Source organism: Clinocottus analis, unplaced genomic scaffold, assembly GCF_023055335.1.
Source record: "Clinocottus analis isolate CAN_PGR_092001 unplaced genomic scaffold, fCliAna1.0.p SCAF_14, whole genome shotgun sequence".
Classification (NCBI taxonomy): Eukaryota; Metazoa; Chordata; class Actinopteri; order Perciformes; family Cottidae; genus Clinocottus; species Clinocottus analis.
In genome coordinates this window covers 607,501-626,839 of record NW_027175865.1, presented here as the reverse complement: position 1 = coordinate 626,839, position 19,339 = coordinate 607,501, and the positions used below count along the sequence as shown (strand labels likewise).

The 19,339-nt window shown below is 46.0% G+C and overlaps 4 protein-coding genes across 6 annotated transcripts in view; 3 read left to right on the top strand and 1 right to left on the bottom strand.

The window, feature by feature from the left end:
- Positions 1-8: 8 nt before the first annotated feature.
- On the bottom strand, positions 9-3,263 carry ndufb9 (NADH:ubiquinone oxidoreductase subunit B9). Its single transcript, XM_068575640.1, has 4 exons — positions 3,129-3,263; positions 1,904-2,096; positions 867-980; positions 9-344 (listed from the first exon to the last, which is right to left on the bottom strand). The coding sequence occupies exons 1-4, from the start codon at positions 3,215-3,217 to the stop codon at positions 213-215; spliced, it is 528 nt and encodes a 175-aa protein (XP_068431741.1). The 5' UTR covers positions 3,218-3,263; the 3' UTR covers positions 9-212.
- Positions 3,264-3,543: 280 nt separating this feature from the next.
- tatdn1 (TatD DNase domain containing 1) lies at positions 3,544-7,151 on the top strand. Of its 3 annotated transcripts, XM_068575766.1 has the most exons (12): positions 3,544-3,622; positions 4,384-4,449; positions 4,546-4,595; positions 4,676-4,739; positions 4,893-5,036; positions 5,211-5,253; positions 5,491-5,576; positions 5,653-5,693; positions 5,987-6,063; positions 6,227-6,297; positions 6,397-6,523; positions 6,608-7,151. In XM_068575766.1, the coding sequence occupies exons 1-12, from the start codon at positions 3,544-3,546 to the stop codon at positions 6,702-6,704; spliced, it is 945 nt and encodes a 314-aa protein (XP_068431867.1). In that variant the 3' UTR covers positions 6,705-7,151. The 3 variants fall into 3 exon arrangements, with proteins under 3 accessions (XP_068431867.1, XP_068431865.1, XP_068431868.1); XM_068575764.1 differs by having other exon boundaries at positions 5,491-5,719; XM_068575767.1 differs by lacking the exon at positions 3,544-3,622 and adding an exon at positions 3,961-4,028 and having other exon boundaries at positions 5,491-5,719.
- A 362-nt stretch (positions 7,152-7,513) lies between these two features.
- On the top strand, positions 7,514-15,803 carry rnf139 (ring finger protein 139). Its single transcript, XM_068576331.1, has 6 exons — positions 7,514-8,049; positions 10,014-10,687; positions 10,886-11,033; positions 11,120-11,226; positions 11,800-12,051; positions 13,223-15,803. Exons 1-6 carry the CDS (start codon positions 7,887-7,889, stop codon positions 14,033-14,035), a joined length of 2,157 nt encoding a protein of 718 aa, XP_068432432.1. The 5' UTR covers positions 7,514-7,886; the 3' UTR covers positions 14,036-15,803.
- Positions 15,804-16,585: 782 nt separating this feature from the next.
- The window catches only part of tmem65 (transmembrane protein 65), an 8,738-nt gene continuing 5,984 nt past the window's right edge, over positions 16,586-19,339 (top strand). The window contains exon 1 of the mRNA XM_068575825.1: positions 16,586-17,041. Within this exon, the coding sequence (XP_068431926.1) occupies positions 16,822-17,041 (220 nt within the window). The 5' untranslated portion in view covers positions 16,586-16,821. The remainder of the gene's footprint in view (positions 17,042-19,339) is intronic.

The following is a 19,339-nucleotide window of genomic DNA, read 5'->3' as shown; positions in this document are numbered from 1 at the left end:
ACACGCAATTCACGTTCATATAATTATTTATTGGAATAGTTAAAGGTATTCATGGATACGTCTACAGGACTTCCCAAAGTGTGAGTTCAGGCGGCTGCAAGGTAAACGACTAGCAACACGTTCTGTACAGAAATATGTGGCTCCAGCCTCCGTGTTGTCGTTGAGGATTGTTCCCAGACCCCGGAAGGGTGGAGGGTGTTCATGTGGGGTGTTTATGTGGGGCGCTCCCTGGGGCGGGTGACGTACTGCCACCACAGAGGCGGGAGCTCCCCCTCTACGCGGGCTGGAGGCAGGTTTTCGTTCCTGGGGCCTCCGGCCGGAGTTTCGGCCTGCAGCTGGGCGACCTGCAACCAGACACAGACGGTTACAACAAAAGGACTTTTAATTATGTCCCGTCTACTACAGCGTAACTTAAACCCGCTTTACAAAGACAGGATATTGAAATGGAAGCAGGGTCTTCAGAGCTTTTATTTTGGCGATCTCAGGATACTCTGCCTTGATTTTAAATCCGTAACACCGGCAGAGTAGAAACAAACTTTTAAGTTTCATTTTTGGGGGTAACGCATCACGTCTGAGGCTACGCACTGACGGATGTATCCGGTCATTTTTCAAAATAAAACATATTTCCGACCTTGATTTAACAACAAAAAAAAAAGTTTAGTCATTCTTCCTGTGCGTCCCGGTACCGAGGCACCACTGATTTACACAATCAGTTCATTGATTATTTTCTCCATGAAAGAAGAGAAAGGAACACCTTGTAGGATCATCAGGGTGAAACTCAAAGATAATAAATTATTGATAGTTTTAAAAACAGCAAACATATCTGCTCGGGAAAATTACTTTGGAGGAAATCACTGATTGCCCACCTCTTTGTCCCAGCTCTGCATCCTCAGCTGCTTCCACTGCTCCCTCTTGGCGAAGTAGTCCGGGTACATGGCCTTCTCTGACGGGTGCCAGTGGTCCAGCGTCCACTCCGGGATCTAAGGGGAAAAAGCAGAGCTCAGGACTCATCACGTCACGCCGGCACTGAACGCATTCTCCTGTCATGTTTAAAAATAATGAGAAAAAAAAGAGTAGAGTTGAATAAAATGAAAAAAGGCTTTTGAGAAATTTAAAAGAACAAATAAGATGCATGACATTAACAGGGTTTATACACTTTGTGACCAATGGATTTTTATGACTTTTGACCTAATTTCCATGACTTTAAACTAACTATTCATGAGTAAATATTGTGTGAAATGTGTGTGTAAACAGTAAAAAGTGATAAAATGTAGTATTTAAACTAACAATGAGGATTCAAAGCATACAGTAAACCGTAAATGACACAAATGAATGAGAGACAATAGTTTGATTAAAAGAATAAACATTTATATAGATGCCTGTATGTATGCCGCTTATATTTTTAGCCTCTTTCTTTTATAAGCAGATTCATTATTTTAAACTCAGTGTAAATGAACGTCATGAACACATGAATATAACACATTTACAGGACTTTTACTACACTTTGGGGATTATATTTTTTCAAGGACTTTTCCAGGTTTTCAATGACTGTGTGAAAACTGCGTTAAACAAAGTGAAACCTTGTTTTTTAGCATTAGAGGACATAATTTGTCAGAGTATATAATGTAGTTTTGTTGGAAGTGGACGTCCAGTTGCACTGCCCTGACATCTCCAGAAGAGGGCGGTAGCGCCTCGACAGAACACCTGTCACACAAAAGTATAACAAAAAAAACAGCGGAAAACTAAAAACACAATCACCCAGACACTGCACAGCAGTATGCACAGCAATGCATGTATATCTGCATTTTCACGCAAACGCTCAAATCCCGCCCACGAGTATCCCTCAAATACAACTTGACAGAAAATAGAGAAGACGTCCGGAGCCACGAGGTAACGGCCTCACCTTGTAACACTCGTATCTCTCGTAGGACGTCCCGCCCGGGGAGTCGGGGAAGATGTAGGGCTGCGGGTGCTGGTTGACCCAGAACTCCTCCTCGCCCGTCTTCAGCATCATCGTGGCCTTCATCATGTCCTTCTCCTCTTTGTTCTCATCGAAGCGAGCTCGCATCATGCAGGCGTAGAACCGGTATTTGTCTCTGAAACAATGAAAAAATATATTTTGAAAAATCGTACAAATGGGGGCGCACAGGGAGGATAAGACACCCGGTAGGAGTAGGACTTTCTTCCTTTTGGGAGCAAACCTACAGTGTTTCTTCTTCATCACTCTTGTTATATCGTCAATAACAATATGCCCCAACGACAAATATCGTCAACAAGAGAACAACAGATACGTCTGAGTGTCGGCAAATCAAGAGACAAGAAACCACGAAGCAAGGTTTACTGTGTTTAAACGCTAAAATAACATAATCCTGTCTCCTAGCTCCTATGTCCTGTATCCTAGCTCCTGTCTCGTGCATCATAGCTCCTGTCTCCAGCATCTTTCTCCATTATCTTTGCCAATTTTCTCTAATACCAGGTTTAAGGGATCCTTGTCAAAAACTACAGATCATAAAACCTGAACTACACGTCTCGGATGTGTAGTTGTGTTTGTTGTTGTTTGTCTTGCATGCGAGAGTTTAACATCAGCAAGCAAAACTTACATCACACATATTACAAACGGCAATTTTAAACTACTTCCTGTATACGAAATAGAAGCCTATATAATATAAATAAGAACTACAGCCACCTTACTAAACTAGTTATCAGTCATAGCCCAAAACACTCTAATTATTCAGTTTATCACAAAGGCACAGAGTTGATTTCCTTCAGTAAAAACAATAACAGGTGATCACAGACTAGTGTTTTGGATCAGGAGCCAATGAAAAGGCGCCATTTTTTTTATTTAACAAAGCGAGGTCCTAAAATATAAAGTATCTTCATCTATGTCAGGAAAGATGATTAATGTATTGATGTGTCCATAATTAGTCCCGTTGTGTGTGTGTGTGTGTGTGTGTGTGTGTGTGTGTGTGTGTGTGTGTGTGTGTTCAGTTCTGCCGCCTGACCGACAGAGGAGCGGGTGACCCCCGTAACCGTTCAGCTTCTCGGTACCGCGAAAACAAAACGCGTTTTATTCATTTTGTGGGTTCACGACCCGTCCCGAAGCTTCGCGGAACCCGGCCTCGTCTCACCTGAAGATGCACCACGACTCCAGGTGCCGCAGGGACTTCTTGTAGAGCCGCAACACCTTTTGTTGGTGGGTGAGATAGGCGGCGGCCATCTTTCCTTCTTGTTCTTGCCCCCGTCCGTCCGCTGCTGTCACCTTCTCGGAGAGCGGCGCGGTGCATTCTGGGACTGCGTGACGTGTCGGCGACGTTCTGACCGTAAAGTGTGTGCGGGAGGCGCAAACGTGTTTCTCGTCTCATCATGTTTTTTAAATTACAGTTTTGACTCAACGAAAACTCCACAAAACCTCGCTCCACGTCATCTTTCGTCTGTAATATTTGAATAAAAGGGGAATAATATCCAGAAAGTTTGCTATTTAAATATTGTGGCGTCTCTTTTTCTTTTCTTTTTTTTTTACAGTGTTTACGGTAACGCAGCATTATGGGGCTGGTGAGCGCTGCACGTGTAGCTCTTTTTAGAAGTGCTCCTCTTACAAACATGGCTCAGCTCAAATTCATCGGTGAGACGCGTGTGTTTAACGTCTAGATCCGGTGTAAAATATAATAAAGAGACGTTTAGACTCTGTGTCGGTGCTTCCAGCTGCAAACAGACTCTGCATGTCTGAGTCCTCACTGGAAGCTAGCTTGAGTTAGCCCTGCTGACAATGACAACACAGCAGTGCCACAGCTTTGCAGCTGTGTGCAGGGACATGCACACAGGTTGTTGGTTTGTAGCATCCAGCATAACAGATGGTTGTTGGTTTGTAGCACCCAGCATGCCAGATGGTTGTTGGTTTGTAGCACCCAGCAGTCCTCATGACAGCGTGTGCAGGAACTGTGTTGGTGTTAAAGGGAAGAAAAGGTGGTGGCGACATGATAAAAGTGAGGATGAAACCCTCTGGGAGTTTGGGGCCTGAACCCATGGAGGTCTGTGCAAGCTTTATAGCACTTCCTGCACTCAATAATTACTACATATTAATAATTTATAGGCGCCACCTGGGTTTCTATTTTATTTCAAACTAAAGCAGAATTGATAACAAAACAATATATTTGTTTTAATTGTTATTTTATTGAGATTAAGATCTCTTTTCCCAGAGAAACATTTAGCCGAGTGGCGCGAGAGAAAAGATGAGTCACTATGTATGAATGATATAGTTGTTTCCAGAGGAGATATCACGTCAGCATCACCATATCATATCATAACTTCTTCATCAACAATGAGTCACAACATGTTTGGTGAAATATTTAAAGATGGATAAACTTCCATTGTCTCTGTCGTTAGATATCGGCGTGAACCTGACCGACCCGATGTTCAGAGGACTCTACAGAGGGAAGCAGAAGCACGACGGTGAGCTACTCATCTACCTTTGATTTGTCGTCTAGTTTACCTGAGACTACTTAACCTGAGACTAGTTAACCTGAGACTAGTTGTATTCTGTGACAGATGACTTGGATCAGGTCCTGGACAGAGCTCTGCAGACCGGAGTGGAAAAGGTAAGGTTCACGGTCCCCTAGAGGACGGGTCCCCTGTGTTTCCCCCTCTGGTCACATGGAAACCTGTCGCTTTGTTCCAGTTCATGATCACAGGAGGAAACCTGGAGGACAGCAAGGAGGCTGTGAAACTGGCCGAGACCAGAGGTGAATAAAAACAACAACAAACTGTTTCCTGAGACCTCAATGTGAAGGAATGACGTCATCGTTAAAACGTTCAGAAGTCCATTTCATCAGCAGCAGAATTGACCAAATCTGCAGGACTCTAACAACTGTTTGTTGTTGTTGTTGTCGTTACAGATGAGCTTTACTGCACGGTGGGCTGCCATCCCACCCGCTGCTCTGAGTTTGAGCAGAGCGGTGAGACCCAGTACCTCTCAGCGCTGAGGGAGCTGGCAACGGCCAACAAGGGGAAGGTGGTGGCCGTGGGAGAGTGTGGACTGGGTGAGTGTGGACTGGGTGAGTGTGGACTGGGAGAGTGTGGACTGGGAGAGTGTGGACTGGGTGAGTGTGGACTGGGTGAGTGTGGACTGGGAGAGTGTGGACTGGGAGAGTGTGGACTGAGTGAGGGTTACATTGTTCCATGAGACCGTCATGTGTCTCTTCTCTCTGTCACAGATTTCGACAGGTTGGAATTTTGCCCAAAAGAAACTCAACTCAAGTAAGTTTGTCTCTATTGTGTATTAAAAACTTCTATAATTGGACAGCATTGGCTTCTATACAACCGGAGCAGTAACAGTCCTAATCAGAGAAAGGCAAGCAAGTCCTCTCCTTACAGAAGCTGGAACGAGAAAATGTTTGAGCATTTTTGTTTGATAAAGGATATAATTGGAATAAATATGAAGTGCTTAAAACAGCGCGCTTGGTTCGTCCCTCTCTTCTTCTCTCTCTTCTACAGATACTTTGAGAAGCAGTTTGACTTGGCCGAGGAGACCAAGCTGCCCATGTTCCTCCACTGCAGGAACTCCCACCAGGAGTTCACGGGTAGGTCCGACCCGCGGCGCCGCGTCTGGTTCCTATACGAAGCGTTTGACTGTTTCTTCTGCCTCTTTTTGACCAGACATCATGAGGAGGAACCGGGACAGATGTGTCGGAGGAGTGGTTCGTTTTCTTCTTCTTCTTTTTTGGTATAAACTGTTTAAGTGCATTGCATTGTGGGAAATCTCTGTTTTTACATGATGTGAATGTGTTTAATAGTTACAATAAAATCAGCGCAGAAGGACCTCGAGCGTCTCCACTCGCTACAAGATGTCCGACGTCTTATTTGTAAAAATAAATAAAAAATCCCATTTAAAAGAATAGAAACGTGAATTCTCTGGGATATTAGTTTTTCTACAAATGAAACAAAAGAAGACATTCATTCCCCGAAGACGAGATCTGGTGTTTCCTCTCAGGTGCACTCGTTCGACGGGACGGCAGAGGAGGCGGCGGCCCTCGTGGAGCTCGACCTCTTCATCGGGATAAACGGATGGTGAGACGGTTTCTTTTCCGCGTGTCAGAGGTGCATGTTATATATTATCTGTACCATATTGTATTGTAGTAAATTATAATCTATCATATGCTGGCATATTATATGATAAGATATTGTATATCAAATATTTATAATGGTGTTCATTGTTATTTCTATTTTTCAGCTCCTTAAAAACCGAGGCCAACATTGAAGCCATGAGGTCCGTCCCCACGGAGAGACTCATGATAGAAACCGGTGCGTTGCCTTCAGGTTATTGTAATAAAACAATAAATATATATCTGAGGTGTTTGGTGTGTCGACATCATTAAAGCCTCGTCTCTTCCGGCCTCTCAGACGCTCCGTGGTGCGGCGTGAAGAACACGCACGCGGGCTCCAAGCACGTAAAGACTACATTTCCCACAAAGAAGAAATGGGAGGCGGGGCACTGCGTGAAGGACCGGAACGAGCCGTGTCACATCGTGTGAGTCACCTGGAGGCGGCCGAAGGGGAGACTTCATTTTATTTTTAAACGTTTTAAGAGTTTCAGTGTTTCTCTCTCTTGCAGACAAGTTCTGGAGGTGATGGCGGCAGCGAGGGGAGAAGACGCGCTGCAGCTGGCCGACGCCATGCACCACAACGCCACCAGAGTCTTCTTCAGATGATTAAGCATCAGGACCACTGATGGGACTGTGAGAGTGTGTGTGTCTGTGTGTGTGTCTCCAGCTAAAAGATGGCTAGAATTCGCTCTTTGCAATTTTGAAAAGTCAAAAATCTCTTTTTCTGAAAATAAAGTTAATACTTTTTTTTTGAAGTTTTTCCCACAACTTGATATTTTGAATCTTTGATGGATTTTGGTTTATTTTTAAGTCTTAATGTTAATGAACTTGTCAAAAGAGTCCATTACAGTTTGGTATCAAAATGTTACCATAATGTTAAACAACATAAAAATACATAACTAAATATTAGCAGGCTTGATTGAAACTGTTTTAAAAACTACTTTCATACCATTTATTTATGTTTTATTTTGCAGTTACTATATGTAACTACATGTTCCCATTTTTTAGTGTTAAACGACTAATGCGAAGTATAACCAATAAAATAAATCCAAAAAAACTGAATACAATTTCAAGAACTGCTTTCATAACATTTATGTAAATAGTCATTTTTATTTTTTACAGTTGAACTACATGTTATTTAGTATAGTGTAATAGTGTTTATTATAATTTACAAAAACTGCTTTTATAACATGTATATATATAACATTTTTGATAATACGTGGTAAACAACATAAATGAAAAGTACAAACAAGTTGAAATAAATATAACTTTATTGATTTAAAGTTTCATAACATTTATTAATGTAAATAGTGTATATTTGTTTGTTTTTCTATTATTCTACTGTTGAACTAAACGTCACGTCGGTGGCCACGCCCTCTGACGTCAGACGTCACGCCCTCTGACGCTCGACGTCACGCCACGTCAAGTCACGTCGGAACTAACAAGCCCTGGCAACTTCTTCGGCGAGTCCCCGAAACGACCGAAGAGCAACACAAAAAGGGAGAAAATGGCTAATTAAAAGACACCGGGAGACTTTTCGGGATACCGACGAGGACTCGGACCTCTGACGGCCGCTGGCGATCCGGACCCGGACGTTTCAGGCCGAAGAGAGAAAGAGGCAAAGCGGCAACAGGAGGGGTCGAGCTACGCGGACATGGCGGACAGATAAGGCGAAGCGAAACCGAAGCGGAGAGGCGGCTGCTGGGCTGTTTTTAAAGTTCATTTTTAATGTGAGGACCCGTCCGGACTGTGAAGACCCACCCCCTGTTCCCCCACCCTGCAGCCGGCATGGCGTCCACCAACGCCCGGCTCGGCCAGCAGGCCTTAGCGGTGCTCGATGTGGCCCTGCGAGTCCCCTGCGTCTTTATTATCGACGCCATTTTCAACTCGTACTACGACCCGGGTTCGGGATGGGCCGGGACGACGGGCAAGGTGTTAGTCAGGGTCACGGGTAAGTTTTTTTTTAATTGTTCTAATATTTTGTATTTGTTTGTATTATTTATATTCGGAAAAAAGTCCAGGAACAGGAAGCCCTCCCCAAGTTCGGCCCGACGCCGCGTTCGCCGTGACGTCAGTCACCTGAAGCCGAGTAAAGCCGAATAAAGCCGATTGTAAGAACACCGACAGTCGCGTTAAAACACGTCTTTTTCATCCGACACGGCGCCCTGAGAATAATCCAGTCTGATTTTCTTGTTTTCCTCGGGCTTACCGGCTGATCTCAGGTGTGTTCTTCATCTGCAGGTGTTGCGCTGAATTCCGTCCCCCCTGCAGGAATCCGTTCCTCCTTTTTTAAAGTGACTTTCAGGCAGACCGACACTCTGCCTGTCAACAATACGCTCCTTTTTATACAGCATTTATACACATAATTAAAACAGTATTACATATACAAATACACAGTATATACAACACAGTAGAATTTAGATTGCATTAGTAGTTTTAGGCATCCTGACACTCTGCCTGTCAAGTGTCCTTCTATCGCCTGTAGATGGATAGACATTTGTTTCGCTGCACACAAGTAAATCATTATGTAATATAAAAATTCACAATATATAACAATACACAACTAACAAAACAATGATGCAAAGCTGTAACCAAACAGTCAAGAAATAAATCTGTTCTCTAAATCGAGGTCTGAACTCTGTGTCAGTGTATTAATATTGCAATAATAAGCTGTAATCAACGACTACTTTCCTTTAATTCTAAAATAGTTTGAAATGCAAACAATTTCACAAGTTGACTTACTTTAAAGTTTGGGCATTTTTTTGTTTTTTAATTGAGCGAATTGTTGCAGATTAATTTTTTTTCTTGATCAATAATCACGTCGTCGTCGTCTTCTATTAGATATCGGTATTGAATTAAAAGGCCTCGTTTGCACTTTAACAGCCTGCGTTTTAAGTTTTCTTTTACTTAATTCTCAACAAAAACACACAACACATCATTTTAAGTATTTTTTTTTTGTAGCCTGAAACCCACGTACATGTTGTTTGTGCAATAAAATAAGGACAAAAAATAAATACATTTTTAATAATGGCATCGTTTGATTCAGGGCAAACGTTTCCACGTCTTTGTGGGTTTTTTAATTCTCCCCACACAGAAAGGACGTTTTAAAGCTTAGCAGAGAACATTGCACACAGACGCACAACCCCCGTGTTACACAACAACCTGAACACTGCGGAGACCTTTGGACGGCTCCGTGAAGGAGCCTGGTGGCCTCTCGCTGTTGACCAAGAGCTCCGGGGGTTTGGAGCTGATTCGTTTTGTTCCAGCGAGTAAACGTTGATCACAAAGAAGACTTTTGGAAAAATACCCGAAGGCGACTAAAATCAACATGATGCATGATTTTACTTTGGGGCGAAAAAACATCCACAAACTCCTGAGTTCAGTTCCTGAAGTCCAATTTAGTCGACAGACTTTTTTACAAAAGATCTGAGGTTATAGCATACATTCAGGCATCTATATAAATGTTTATTCTTTAATCAAACTATTGTCTCTCCTTCATTTGAGTCATTTAAGGTTTACTGTATGCTTTGAATCCTCATTGTTAGTTTAAATACTACATTTCATCACTTTGTACTGTTTACACACACATTTCACACAATGTTTGCTCATAGACATTTAGTTTAAAGTCATTGAAATATCCTTTAAAGTCGTGAAATTCATTTAAAAGTCTTGTCACTACCATGGAAATGTGGTTTAAAGTCATGAAATGTGGTTTAAAGTCATGAAAATGTGGTTAAAAGTCAAGAAACAGTCATGAAATATGGTTAAAAGTCATTGAAATTTGGTTAAAACTCCTAGAAATTTGGTTTGAAATCGTGAAAATTTGGTTAAAAGTCATAGAAAAGTCTTGGAAATCTGGTTGAAAGTTCGCGTCCCTTTTCTAACATCCCTTTTTCATCCCTCTTCGCCCTCCAGGCGTGCTGGTGTCCAGCATGGTGCTGCTGCTCTCCCAGAAGGCCCTGTTCAAGTTCTACACGCTCTTCTTCGCCGTCCTCCTCGGCGTGATGGCGGCGCTCATCAACTACTACGCCACGTCGCACATAGACTTCTACAGCGCCTACTACAAGGCGGCGCTGGGCTTCCGGCTGCTGCCGCGCAACGGCCCCACGCTGTGGCTGGGCGTGGCGGCGGTGCAGCTGGTCTTCGGCGTGGGCTACGTCTTCCTGCTCAACCTGCAGTCGGTGTTCGCGGCGCTGGTGGTGCTGGACATCATGGTGCCGCTGTGGGGCCTGATGATCGAGCTGCCGGCGGACGTGCGGCAGCTGCTGGCGGTGTTCTCGGGCCTGGCGCTGGCGCTCAACACGGCCGTGTGCCTGGCGGCGCGGCTCAAGTGGTTCTACTACTCGTGCCGCTACGTGTACCTGCTGGTGCGGCACATGTACCGCATCTACGGGCTGCAGCTGCTGCTGGAGGACACGTGGAAGAGGATCCGCTTCCCCGACGTGCTGCGCGTCTTCTGGCTGACGCGCGTCACCGCCCAGGCGCTCATCCTGGTGTACGTGGTGCGCGCCGTGAGGCGGGAGAGCGGGGACGCCACGGGTGGCGGCGGCGGGGGCGGCGGCGGCGTGGACGGGAGCGCCGACTCGCAGGTGAGGACAGAACCGGGCCGACTGCAGGATTAATGCAAGAGATTTCCTGATTACATGCAGGAAAAGTAGTGAGAAAGTAACGCGCGCCGACTTTTATTATTATTTAATATAATCTGGTGTAGCGGAGGTGCACCTGCAACACGTGTGTATTTGTGTAGCGTGTGTGTAGCGTGTGACCCTGGGCGCTTGTGCCTGCAGGGCTTCCTGCTGAGCTGGGACGTGTGCTGGGACCTCACCAGTAACCTCATCATCTCCGGCTGCGACTCCACGCTCACCGTGCTCGGCATGAGCGCCGTCATCTCATCCGTCGCCCACTACCTCGGCCTCAGCATCCTGGCCTTCATCGGTAAAGTGTGTGTGTGTGTGTGTGTGTTGTATGTTGTCTTCAGCCTGCGTCTCTGGCCCTTCATCCTTCATCCTCTTCCTCCTCAGGCTCCACAGAGGAAGAGGATAAGCGTTTGGGCTTCGTGGCTCCGGTTCTGTTCTTCATCCTGGCGCTGCAGACGGGCCTCAGCAGCCTGGACCCCGAGGAGCGCCTGGTGCGTTCAGGAGCCTCTCTGTGTGTGTCTGTCTTTGTGCGTCGCCCCGTTGTCGTCACTTTGACAAAAAGAAAACGTGCGTTTCATTGTTGTCAACAATGAAAAGCACGTTTTCTTTTCAACAATCGCCAAAACCACACCGTTCACCCGACCAGAAGCCGTCTGTCTGACGGTCCTTGAATGCACCGCATGCTCCAGTCAACCAAACAGGAAGCTTGAATATGTGAAAACTGTGAAAAATGCCTCCAGTTTTACAATTTACAGTCTCACACACACACACACACACACTCACAGTCTCATTCACAAACATAGTCTCACACATTCACTTGCACACACACTCACACACAGTAGAGTTCTGCCTCAAGGTCACACACACACACACACACACACACGTTGCTGATCTTGACCCGTGATCCGCAGACTTAGCGGAGATTTAAACTTCTAATTGGCATTAAACGCGTCTTAAACTTAAAGGTGATGAAACATCTCATTAATTTACTGACGTCGTGTGAAAGAAACGCTTGTTGTTGTTGTTGTTGTTGTTGTTGTTGACTCTCTCTCTTCCCCCTGAAGGTCCGGCTGAGCCGCAACATGTGCCTCCTGCTGACGGCCATCCTGCACTTCGTGCACGGCATGACGGACCCGGTGCTCATGTCTCTGAGCGCGTCCCACGTGCCGTCGGTGCGGCGCCACGTCCCCGTGCTGCTGGTGTCGCTGCTGCTCTTCCTGCTGCCCGTCTCGCTCAGCGTCGCTCTGTGGAACCACTACGTCCTCAACACCTGGCTGTTCGCCGTCACCGCCTTCTGCGTGGAGCTGTGCCTCAAGGTGAGGACACACACAGAGAGAGAGAGACACACACACACACACACACACAGTAGAGCTCTGCCTCGAGGTGAGGACACACACACAGAGAGAGAGAGACACAGACAGAGACACACACACACACACACACACACACACACACACAAAGTAGAGCTCTGCCTCAAGGTGAGGACACACACAGAGAGACACACACACACACAGAGAGAGACACACACAGAGACACACAGAGAAAGAGAGAGAGACAGACAGACAGACAGACAGACAGACAGACAGACAGACAGACAGACAGACAGACAGACAGACAGACGCTCTGCCTCAAGGTGAACACACACCATACAAAAACAGTCTCTCGCACACACACGCATACATGCACCTACTCGCAGAGAGACTCACTCACTCAGACACACATAAATAAAAAGGCTACACGTGTGTAACATGAGGTGTGTAACGTGAGGTGTGTAACGTGAGGTGTGTAACGTGAGGTGTGTAACGTGAGGTGTGTAACGTGAGGTGTGTAACGTGAGGTGTGTAACATGAGGTGTGTAACGTGAGGTGTGTAACATGAGGTGTGTAACATGAGGTGTGTAACGTGAGGTGTGTAACATCAGGTGTGTAACGTGAGGTGTGTAACGTGAGGTGTGTAACGTGAGGTGTGTAACGTGAGGTGTGTAACATGAGGTGTGTAACGTGAGGTGTGTAACGTGAGGTGTGTAACGTGAGGTGTGTAACATGAGGTGTGTAACGTGAGGTGTGTAACATCAGGTGTGTAACGTGAGGTGTGTAACGTGAGGTGTGTAACGTGAGGTGTGTAACGTGAGGTGTGTAACGTGAGGTGTGTAACGTGAGGTGTGTAACGTGAGGTGTGTAACGTGAGGTGTGTAACGTGAGGTGTGTAACGTGAGGTGTGTAACGTGAGGTGTGTAACGTGAGGTGTGTAACGTGAGGTGTGTAACGTGAGGTGTGTAACGTGAGGTGTGTAACGTGAGGTGTGTAACGTGAGGTGTGTAACGTGAGGTGTGTAACGTGAGGTGTGTAACGTGAGGTGTGTAACATCAGGTGTGTAACATCAGGTGTGTTTCTGGTTGTAAACGACGAGGCAGAAACAAAAGAGAAGCTCTCAGGTCCAGAAGTCAGACTGGATTGTGTAACGTGTGGCTCCGCCCCCTCCCTGCAGGTGGTGGTGTCGCTGACGGTGTACGGCCTCTTCATGGCGGACGGCTTCTCCAGCGCGCTGTGGGAGAAGCTGGACGACTACGTGTACTACGTGCGCTCGGCGGGCAACGTCATCGAGTTCCTGTTCGGCGTGGTGATGTTCGGCAACGGCGCCTACACCATGATGTTCGAGTCGGGCAGCAAGATCCGCGCCTGCATGATGTGCCTGCACGCCTACTTCAACATCTACCTGCAGGCGCGCAACGGCTGGCGCACCTTCACCAACCGCCGCACGGCCGTGAAGAAGATCAACTCGCTGCCGGAGATGCGCGGCGACCAGCTGACGGACATCGAGGACGTGTGCGCCATCTGCTACCAGGAGTTCGCCGTGTCGGCGCGCGTGACGCCGTGCAGCCACTACTTCCACGCGCTGTGCCTGCGCAAGTGGCTGTACATCCAGGACACGTGTCCCATGTGCCACCAGCGGGTCTACGTGGAGGACGACGGCCGCGACCGCGCCGGCTTCTCCAACAACAATGGCGGCGGGGGAGGGGGAGGGGCCTACGCGGCGCGGGAGGACGAGCGCGCGGCTCCGGCGGAGGACGAGGAACGCGCTGGTGACGAGCGCGAGAACGCGGGGGACGGACTCGAGCCGGCGGGCGACGAGCCCGCGGTCGCCGGCGCCGGCGCGCTGCCGGACGACGACGAGGACGAGCTGCTGGAGGACAACGACAGCATCGAGTACGACGAAGACGAGTGGGGGACTGTGAACGCCGGCAGCACGCCGGTGGAGGAAGATTACATCAACGACGACACGGACTCCACCGAGGACTGAGCCGCCGCCGCCGCAGAGAATTAAAACAAATATATATATATATATATATATATGAAAGATATCTTTATTATAATTTAAGTTAATAATAATTATGGAAAACACGACAGCATCTTAATTTCTTTCTTGAAAAATGTCAGGGATGTCATGCGCTTTTTCTTTTCTTCTTTTGAGTTTTACTCTGAAAGGGCTCGAGGAAAGAGTGACTGCTGCTCATAGTGTGTGTGTGTGTGTGTGTGTGTGTGTGTGTGTGTGTGTGTGTGTGTGTGTGTGTGTGTGTGTGTGTGTGTCTGTGTGTCTGTGTGTCTGTGTGTGTGTGTGTGTGTTTGTCTGCCGACATGTAATGTGCTGACTCGGCGTCTTGAAGCAGTTAGTTCCAGCAGAGCGTCGGCTCGTAAAGTAAACGCTCCGTCGGGTTTCTGTAATTTTTCTTTTTTTTTTTTCAAGAAAGTTTCTTTTTTTCTTCTGTTTTGAAAACATGGCCCTTCATCACTTTCTCCAGCTGTTCTCCTTTTTTTTTCTTTTTTTTTGCCAAAAAAAAAGCCCTGACTTGGCAGATTGATCGCGGCTCTAGTTTTGAGAGTTTCTGTGGACTGAAAGGAAACCGAGAGGAGCGTCTGGTTGAAAGAAAGAGACGCTGCTGTAAATCACTGAAATACCTCGTGTCATTATTACTACTGGTCTCTTGTGCGACCTCGCTTACATTTTGTGTACGTTATTGTACATATAACACAACACGCGCACACACATGTTTTCGATTAGAATGAGCGGAGCGGGTTCATGTAACGAATAATAATAATATTAATACGGCGAATCTCCACAGTTCCCTTCACGTCAATCAGTGTTTAGTTTCTTTCTCGATCCATAAACGTATTTATTATCTGGTAACGCAGTATGAGAAGGTGCCACTTTGCAGTACTTTCTTTTCTTCGAAAGGGAAAAAAGTACCATGATTATTATTGTTGTTGTTATTTGTGTGTGTGTCTGTTTTTGGCTCCGATCGTTCAGTAAATGCACTTTTTAATTTGAATGTTTCTGATCGGCGGTGCGGACCCGGAGCTCAAAGGTTCTCCGTCGCTCCTCCTGGTGTTCAATGTAATCGCTCCGGCCTGAAAAGGAAAATCCAGGAGAGTCGACGTCATTCCGTAGAATTTGTGATTATTTATTGAGACGCTCGGCCGAGTCCTGCTAACCACTGACACCCGAACCACTGGAACCCCACAAGAAGAGACCCAGAACCCGAAAGAACAGACCCAGAACCCTAAAGAACAGACCCAGAACCCATTCAGGAGCCGTGCTCTCACCATGTTTCGTTCCCCACGCAGAGGCTTCTCTGAGCCTCTGAAGCACAACTCCTCCTGAGCGTGGACACAGTTTAGACTCCAGAGCCTGAACGTCTTTAAAGGTTTAAACGCCTGCAGACTCCTGATCATTACTGTTGTAATTGCTGAAAATAAAGCTGCGAAAACAAAAGGCGGTGGGAACCGTGAAGTCCTCGTCGAGCCCTCGAGGAGCAGAGACGGGACGTCCCGATGGAGATTTAGAAAGCTGTGCTTTTCCACATTTTCCACACTGGTTTTTCAGCTGAAGGACTTTTTGATTATTGGTTTTGATTGTTCTGGAAAGCTTTTTTTGAAAAAAGGTTTAAAAAAAAAGAAAGAAAAAAAAGCTGCTAATTTTTTGCCTTTTGTTTTAAAAAGAGATTTATGTAAATAAAATCATCTTTGATATTGCACCTGGACTGTGTCTCGGATGTCACCAACAGCATTAAAAGGGAAAACAATAATGCTTATTCCTACCGTCTATACTTATTGATCAGTGAAACGCTCACAACACAAACTGAAGCTAACAGGAACAAACGTGTTTGTTTTGGGGTCAACTCCCTTTAAATGACTTCATCATTCATACATGTTTATTACTTATGAATGAAGCTGCTACGTTACACATCTAGAGCCTGTTGGAGCTGCAGTTGCGTCATCACACCTGCGGATGGCGCTGTTTCACCAGTTATTCATTCACTACCTGCATGACGTCAAACAGGAACAAAAGGTAGAGTAGACTTAAGTAGTCAGAAATGTGATGAAGCTGCATAATGAGAAGTAGTATTTTTGTGTGTGTGTGTGTGTGTGTATATATATATATATATATATATATATATATATATATATATTAAAACAAAGTAGTAGTAAAGGTATTTTTAATGTATATATTTTGATTGTATATATAGTGAAACAGTAAGTATTTAGTAGTAAATACATTACTTATAATGTATATATTTTTATTATTATTATTATTACATGTACTAAATACTAATCTGTATATTGTATTTAGTAGTAAAGATATTACTTCTAATCATATAATAAAACAATAATATAACGTTTTTATTATTTTTTTAAATTATTATATATAATCTATATATGTAGTAAAACAGTAAGTATTTAGTAGTTTAGTTATTATTTATAATCTATATTTTTTTCGCCGGTGGATATTAAATCTGAAAAGGTGTGACCGGAAGCGCCACCTCTTATTTTGAAACCCCCCGCCGGAAACCCCGATGTTTTCCTTTCGAGCTGACTTGACGCCGCTTTTCTTTAGTTCTTGTTCGGCTTTGGCTCGAACTTCATGCGCCGAACTCGTCCCGCCTCGACGGGCCATGCGACGACCCGCTGAATAACCGCTGTTTTATGTATTTATGTATTTAATCACACCGCTCAGACTTTACGGCTCTTCTTCTTCTTCTTCTTCTTCTTCTTCTTGTTCTTCTTCTTGTTCTTCTTCGATCCGCCACAATGCTCACGCTTTGCCTCCGGAGAGTCCTCCGACCGCTCGGGCAGAAGTCCCCGGCGCTGCTGCCGGGCCGCCGGATGGGAACGCGCGGGAGCAGCGAGCCGCGGGAGCCGCTCAACTCCGAGACCCGAGCCAAGGACTTCATCTACCGGCTGCAGCCCGCGGAGAGGACGTGTCTGCTGCGGCAGCTGCAGAGCTTCGAGTCCGCGGCCATCGCTCAAGGTACCCCCCAAACACCAGCAACCAGACTGTATATATGTATTTATTATGTTTCACTGTCCGCACGCGCTGTCCCCTCCTCTCCACGTGAATGGTGCGAAAGTCAAACGGGGTGGAGCCTGTGAAGGATGGCGGTTACGGTCACGTGGTGTGGCCACACCTGAAATGGGTAAAGGTGTTGTAATCTAAACAAACACGTGGCTGTGACTATACTATAAGACAGGTGTCTTTTTAAAGCTGCATTCTCTCTCCTGACCACCAGGGGGCGTCTTCTCTGGTTGTATAGAAGTCTATGCTTCATGTGTTAAAGCTGCATTCTCTTTCCTGACCACCAGGGGGCGACTCCTCTGGTTGTATAGAAGTCCAAAACAAAGAAATCAAGGAATATATATATATATATATATATATATATATATATATATATATATATATATATATATATATATATATATATTATAGTGCTGCTGTCCCAGTGGTCTGGAGCGCTTGTGAACTGGTGTTCTGCTGATTCCACCTTTTTCTTACATAGAGTAATCAATACTGGCACAAACCTCATTGTAAACTGGGTGTGAACCAGCAGGAGAGTGTGTGTGTGTGTGTGTGTGTGTGCGTGTGTGTGTGTGTGTGTGTGTGTGTGTGTGGGGATAATTCCCTTTGTGAGTCAGCAGTGTATTTCTGTTTGGTTTTGGTTCATGTTGAGGCATTTTCCCTCGTTTGAAGCAGAGTGACTCATCTCAGGACTGAAATAGTGTAAATCAGCTGAATCAGGAGTGCAGACATCTCAGCGGTGAGCAATGAGTCTCTCTCTCGTCTCGGAGACAGTCCAGATCTCCGCCAGGTGTTTCCTCAACAGCTGCATTGTGTGATGGAATCAACACAACCCACAATTGCAGGCGGGCATGAACCTTTCTTCTTCTTCTTCTTCTTCTTCTTTCTTCTTTCTTCTTCTTCTTCTGGCTGATAATCTGTCCCTCCACCTGCCATGCAACGGCATTTGATTCCATCTTTTTTTTTCAAATGCACTGAAAAGGGATTTAGGGGAATGTGTTGCGCAACCTGTCGTTTCAAAAGCTCACGATGAAGCAAGAGACCCGGTGGTGTGACCCGCGCCCTGCGGGTGGTGTGACCCGCGCCCTGCGGCCGGTGTGCAAACATCTCTTCAGAGTGACTGTTTGTGTGAATGCATGCGTCCGCCACAGCTTTCTGCTCAGGTGTGGACGGTTTTGAAGAGCACTCGACATCTTTTTACTCTTAAAGTACGAGCGTCTTCCTTTCCCGAAGCGTTATCCGTGATTAAAGGCGTACGAGAGTGGCGTTAACGAGGCAGACGTGTAAGACGAGATTTACTTTTTGTTGCTTAAATATGCAATTTCAACATTTTTGTTTTTAAGAAAATGCGACAAAAAAAAAGGTCAGGACATTTGAGTTGTCGTTGGTTCGCAGGATTTAGTCGTTCCAGATATTTGAGGCTCGTGCTGCGTTCACAGCAAAAGCGTTGCAAATTATTCGCATGCAAAGACGCGGATGTTTGCGACACGCGCTGCGCAGATGACACAACAAATCGAACATTGAAAAAAAAAAGTGCATCATTTGCACAAGTTTAAATATATCCGATATTAATTATGAATCCGGACACGAGGGCGTTTGTGGGACTTTCCCAACAAGTACAAAGCGGACCCTAAGCCACGCCCCCTGGCGAATGAGCTGGATAAAAGCGTTGGGGGGGAAAACCCTTTTGGTGTGAAGTTCTTGGTGGAAAAGCAGCTCGTCCCTTCAGCTTCTCCGATATCATAACTTTGTGTTTCTGCCGACTGAAAGTCAGGAAGTCATGTTTCATGTTCTGAGCTTAGAGTTTTGTGGGCGTCGGCCTATTTTATTTTAAGTGGGGCAAGCTCGGCGTCGCCGCGTTAATTGGACGACCCGGTCGGTGTGAAAAGCGCCGCTCAAAGCTTTCACTCTCACCGCTAATGAGCGCAGCGCGAGGAGCGCGGCAGCCAGCGGACAGGAAGCGCTTCGACAGCTCATTAAAAACACGACGTCTCCGTTTGTAACGTTTAGCTCAGACGCTGTGAACAGACGCCGCTCGAGTGGAGGAAGTTTACTCTCGGCAGGAGGCGGCGTCACGCCGGAGGTGTCACTTTGAGTCAGTGAAGTGTTTCAGCGGCGACGTTCCTCAATGTTCTGTGAGGAAGTGCGAGGGCGGCTCGGCGAGGTGAGACGGCGTCTCTGTCGCGGCGTCTTCCCTCCGCTACGTCCCTGAGGACTAAAGTCCTTCCTTCCTGCTGCCGCCAGGCTGCACAA

Excerpts from the sequence above, each read along its gene's own strand:
- rnf139 (XM_068576331.1), top strand. The coding sequence starts at position 7,887 with ATGGCGTCCACCAACGCCCGGCTCGGCCAGCAGGCCTTAGCGGTGCTC. Across the intron at positions 11,227-11,799 it reads TGGACCCCGAGGAGCGCCTG|GTCCGGCTGAGCCGCAACAT; the intron begins GTGCGTTCAGGA and ends TTCCCCCTGAAG. Across the intron at positions 12,052-13,222 it reads GCGTGGAGCTGTGCCTCAAG|GTGGTGGTGTCGCTGACGGT; the intron begins GTGAGGACACAC and ends CCCTCCCTGCAG.
- ndufb9 (XM_068575640.1), bottom strand. The coding sequence starts at position 3,217 with ATGGCCGCCGCCTATCTCACCCACCAACAAAAGGTGTTGCGGCTCTAC. Across the intron at positions 2,097-3,128 it reads GAGTCGTGGTGCATCTTCAG|AGACAAATACCGGTTCTACG; the intron begins GTGAGACGAGGC and ends TCATTGTTTCAG. Across the intron at positions 981-1,903 it reads AGAGATACGAGTGTTACAAG|ATCCCGGAGTGGACGCTGGA; the intron begins GTGAGGCCGTTA and ends TTTTCCCCTTAG.
- tatdn1 (XM_068575764.1), top strand. The coding sequence starts at position 3,544 with ATGGGGCTGGTGAGCGCTGCACGTGTAGCTCTTTTTAGAAGTGCTCCT. Across the intron at positions 3,623-4,383 it reads GGCTCAGCTCAAATTCATCG|ATATCGGCGTGAACCTGACC; the intron begins GTGAGACGCGTG and ends CTCTGTCGTTAG. Across the intron at positions 4,596-4,675 it reads TGCAGACCGGAGTGGAAAAG|TTCATGATCACAGGAGGAAA; the intron begins GTAAGGTTCACG and ends GCTTTGTTCCAG.